Source organism: Bidens hawaiensis, unplaced genomic scaffold (assembly GCF_021521415.1).
Source record: "Bidens hawaiensis isolate Kalapana, Puna unplaced genomic scaffold, B.hawaiensis_p1.1 tig00041088_1, whole genome shotgun sequence".
Classification (NCBI taxonomy): domain Eukaryota; kingdom Viridiplantae; phylum Streptophyta; class Magnoliopsida; order Asterales; family Asteraceae; genus Bidens; species Bidens hawaiensis.
In genome coordinates this window covers 52587-57317 of record NW_027497257.1, presented here as the reverse complement: position 1 = coordinate 57317, position 4731 = coordinate 52587, and the positions used below count along the sequence as shown (strand labels likewise).

Genomic DNA, 4731 nt, shown 5'->3' with positions numbered 1-4731 from the left:
GTAAATTTACACAAATAAGAAAAAAAAAGGGAAAATGGGGGGGGGGGTTTCTCCATTAAGGATCACCCATGATTGTGGGCATAAGACCATGTGTAGTCGTAAAGCTCCACATCCAGGGGTTATGCGCCACGTGGCGCCCAGTCAGAGTTATGGTTTTGTACAAAAACAGGCTGTAGTCATAACTCTCCACATCCAGGGGTTATGCGCCACGTGGCGCCCAGTCATTATAATTTTATTTGTTTTTTTTAAATAATAATTCATTTAAATAAATTAATATAAAACTAAAATTTACATTAAACTTCCAAATAAAAATTACATTAAACTAAATTAAAAAAATACATCAAATTAAAATAAAAAAACATAAATAATACTAATAAAACTAAAACTCATTTATATTTTTCTAAAATTTTCGCTCGTCGAGTGGCTTTTAGAGATTGGACTATCGGGTCGTCTTCGGATAGCTCGTTTGATAAAATCTCGATGTCTTTGTCCATCTCATTCCTTTAAAGTAGGTCGACGGCGTCCAAATTTACTTGAAGTCGTTGGGTTCCAAGTTGGTGTAAATCTTGGAGTCGAGAGTTCATTAATTGGAATTGGCTTTCCAATTCGGGATTCAAACCCGTTGCCGACGACGAACCGGCCTCTTTCCCCTTTCCTTTGCCTTTGGTTCTTCTACCCCCCGGCCGAGGCATGTCGGTAGTATTCACGGGGTCATTATCGCTTAAGTTGAAGTTTCGAGCGTCGGAACGGGGCGTGTCTAGATCAACCGAAGATGATGTTTTAGACTTTTTTTTACGCGGACCACCTTCGCCTTCGGCTTCGGCTTCGGCATCCATCACCAAGCCCCATTTTGGGTGAAACCTCAAGAGGTCTTTCCAAATGCCAAAGTAGTTGAAGGTCCCGCCGACCTTATGTTGAAACTCAACCAACGCGTTATCCATGACTTCCGCGTCCGAGACACCGCTACTTCTAGTTCGATTCATCCGAGAGAAAACCGTATGGAAAGCCATGCATTTGGTGTTTATGTCGCCCCATTTAGACAGTAACGAATCTTTTTCTCGACGCGAGTCCCCGCCAAGGTTGTGAAACCTCTCTATAATTTTGTTCCAAAATACCCCCGTTTTTTGATAGTTCGCTAAAAAAATAAAAACATTACAAGTTTAATGTTTGTTATAAGAAATTTTAAAAAAATATATATGCATTTTAAAAACCTACCGCATTTGGCATCTTCCGATATTTGGCACCAAGCACAAGCACATAGTATGCACTCGTCGATACTCCACGATATCACCGTCTTTTTAACCCGAGGTTCGCCGGCGGGCTTCTTTGCGTGTTTTTTCGAACGTCCGCGTTGGCTCGAACCGCCCTCAGGTTGTGTCTCCGGCACGAACTCGACCTCGGGTTGGGTCTCCGGGGCGGGTTGGGAACCCGAACCCGCAAAAATGTTTGTCGATGGGTTTTGGAAACCGGGCACCGCATTTGGCATAGAGTTTTGTAGAAGTGCAAAATACGCGGCCATTTGCGGGTCATACATTTGCGGGACGGGTACGGTTGGCGTCGGCGCGGTAGATTGGTTCGGTTGTGGGTTTTGGTTGGCTTGACGGGCATATTGACCGAAACCGAGAATATTTTGGTTGTTGTTTGGAAACATGATGGTAGAAATATTAGTATAAAAGATATAAATATTTGTGTAAATTGGTAGATTGGAAGGAATGTGTTAAAAATATGAGTTTAGTTTGTTTATATAGTATAAATATAATTAATTTTTTTTTTTTAAATCCAACGGCTCCATTAACCCCAACGGTAACTTTTTTTGATTCACGTGCCCATTCTCGCGTTTTAGATACAACGCGCCCAAAAAAAAATTCAACATAACGCGGGGGGGGGGGGGGGGGGGCGGTGTACCCCCCGCGTTATAGCCCTTCACGCGCACATAACGCACCCATTATGGGTGGTCTAATATTCACTATCATCTTCGGATTCTCAAGCTTTATTCTCATTTGCATGGCGGGTTTTGTAACCACGAATGCCTTATCTTGTTCACTTAGATTCTCTACTAGCAAATCCTATAATTATGCACCTCAAGTCCCCTCCGTGTTTCTTGTAAATGATATTTGAAGTTTTCCATTAATATACATTCGATAATTAGTTTCGTCGTCAATGGCTACAGATAAGGAAACGCCGGAGAAGAATCCGGGGTTCCGAAGTGAACCACCTGATGCAGAAACAAAGAACTACTCCGTGCAACAAACGGTACTTGATCAAAGTGTTTTTACATGCCTTTAAATTGTGTATACTAACTGTGTATTTTCTTAATGTTTCAGATGTACCGAATTAAAGATCCAAAAGAAAGTCTTAAGTTCTACTCAAAGGTCCTCGGAATGTCGTAAGTCTTATCGTTTTATCTGTCAACACCTTAAACCAACCGAACACTATGTTCGTGTTCTTTTAACCTTAACCGAACAAAGGAGTTGAATATTATTGTCTAATTACAGATTGCTTAGAAGATTGGATTTTCCTGATATGAAATTTAGCTTGTATTTTTTGGGCTATGAGGTAACTAAGTTAAACCTTAGTACTTACTATCCAGTGGAGCATGCATGAAACAGAAAATGACCCATAACCGAAATAAACAAACCCAACCCAAGATCAGTGGTTTGGTTTTGGACTGAAAACCAAACCCGACCAGAAAAAAACGAACTTTTGTTATCGAAATTATGGATTATAATGGTGTAGCCCAATAGTTTTAGGCCCAAATATCTAATAATTAGTTACTCATTATTTAACAAAAAAGTTTAGGCCCAAAGTTTCAGTCCGAAGTTCATCGTATTGGATCTCTTCTTTTCCGCCCAAATTCATTCATTTGGGTTGTTTTTTTACCCCAAAAATTATAAGACCGAGTGACTAAACTGACAAAAACCAAAACTGAACAGTTTTTAAAAATCCATAGGCATAAACTACTTTCCGATTATCAATGTAACCGCTTCGAAAAAATCACCATGAATTCTCCCTCACAGAACACGTCATCCGCTCCTAAAGATTCAGTCGAGCGTACACGATGGACATTTGATAAAAAGGCTACCATTGAGCTTACACAGTATGAAATTTTTTCTATTTTCAAATATTGGCCAAGTTATATATAAATCTAACATCTTGTAACATTTTTCTAGCAACTGGGGTAGTGAAAAGGACCGTAGATTCCAAGCGTACCATAACGGGAACTCAGAACCTAGAGGATTCGGTACGGGTGTTGCTAATATGCACCTTGTGTATACAAACCATTTCACTTTACCTTAAATACTTTGTTATATTATGCTCAGGACATATTGGTATAACGGTTGATGACACGTATAAAGCGTGTAAAAGATTTGAAAATCTAGGCGTTCCATTTGTCAAAAAGCCTGATGAAGGTAACTTTACTTATGAATAACGTATTTATAAACGATTATGAAACCGTGTATAATTTTGATGTAGGGAAAATGAAAGGAATTGCGTTTATTAAAGATCCTGATGGCTACTGGATTGAAATATTTGACCGTATAAACATTATTAATGTAGCTCAGGCTGCTGATTAAAAACCCGAGTAAAGGTAAGTCTTTTTCCTTTGTCGCGTTTTCATGATTAATTTAACACTTTGTAAAAAAAAGGCAGTCCATGTTTTAAATAATGTTTATGCCATGGAAGCATTTGTATTAAATTTTAAGGTTCGTTAATCATTAATCACTTGCATGAACATTATATGTATTTGTAGGGATGAACGCATGCCAAGATCGATCGTCATTTGGATTGTAAAATAAAAGAAGTTGAAGAAAATATACATAAAACATAAGGAACTTTATGTGTATATTTTATAGAATATATGTGGCTTGTAATAATAAACTGAAGACCTGGTTGCAATTGTTCTTTTGTTTCCCAAAATGTTGTATTAAAGTTTGTATTTGATGCTAAATATTTTAAATACTTGTAAAACTCCAATAAAATCATCTGCTAGACTAGATCCACTTGGAAGTAAAATAAAAAATTCGAATGAAGGTACAAGGATTATTGGTTTTGAACCTTGTAGATGATCAACAAAAGTGGTAAATGGGCGGACGGTAACGGGTCAAGAAGGGTCGGGTCGATTTGAGTACTTTTGGTGCGTGGATTTAGTTTTGCTATACTTTCTGGAGTTAATAAATTATGATGAATATGCGAGTTTCGATTCGGGGGACATGATTTGTTATAATTTAACTTTGAAACATTTTTTGAATTTCCGATTACAAAGTTAAAGTTAAGTTAATTTGAATTTCAAGCCTATTGCGGTTAATAATAGAGTTATAAAGGTGCATAAAACCGGTTTTGGGCCAATAATAGATTGGATGAACAACAAGCTGCGCTGCCACCCCTTTTGAATGGGAAATGATCATATGCTAAAGACATTTTAGTTTGAAAATGAACTTTGTTAAAACGAATCGGACGACTTAAAATTTACAACTTTTAAAAGTAAAAAATTGGCACAGAAATGTAACGAATATAAAATTAAGCAGGCAAGTGGGAAGACAGCAGCATACCCTGACAAGGATCTTGCATTCTTGTGTATTTTTGGACCCATTTATTATTTATTATATCATTTCAGTAATTGCCTAGCGATGGAAACCACAATTTTTTTTATAAAGACAAACGAAAAAAAAGCCTGGTTGCTAGTGGTAATCGAATGGTAAAATGTGACCTCATACGCCTGTGATTGTTGAC

The 4731-nt window shown here is 37.7% G+C and overlaps 1 protein-coding gene across 1 annotated transcript; it reads left to right on the top strand.

Moving 5' to 3' along the window:
• Nucleotides 1–2066: 2066 nt before the first annotated feature.
• LOC143592598 (lactoylglutathione lyase-like) lies at nt 2067–4160 on the top strand. Its single transcript, XM_077072483.1, has 8 exons — nt 2067–2253; nt 2325–2386; nt 2496–2556; nt 3018–3097; nt 3171–3241; nt 3321–3410; nt 3475–3589; nt 3752–4160. The coding sequence occupies exons 1-7, from the start codon at nt 2161–2163 to the stop codon at nt 3573–3575; spliced, it is 558 nt and encodes a 185-aa protein (XP_076928598.1). The 5' UTR covers nt 2067–2160; the 3' UTR covers nt 3576–3589; nt 3752–4160.
• Nucleotides 4161–4731: the final 571 nt, after the last annotated feature.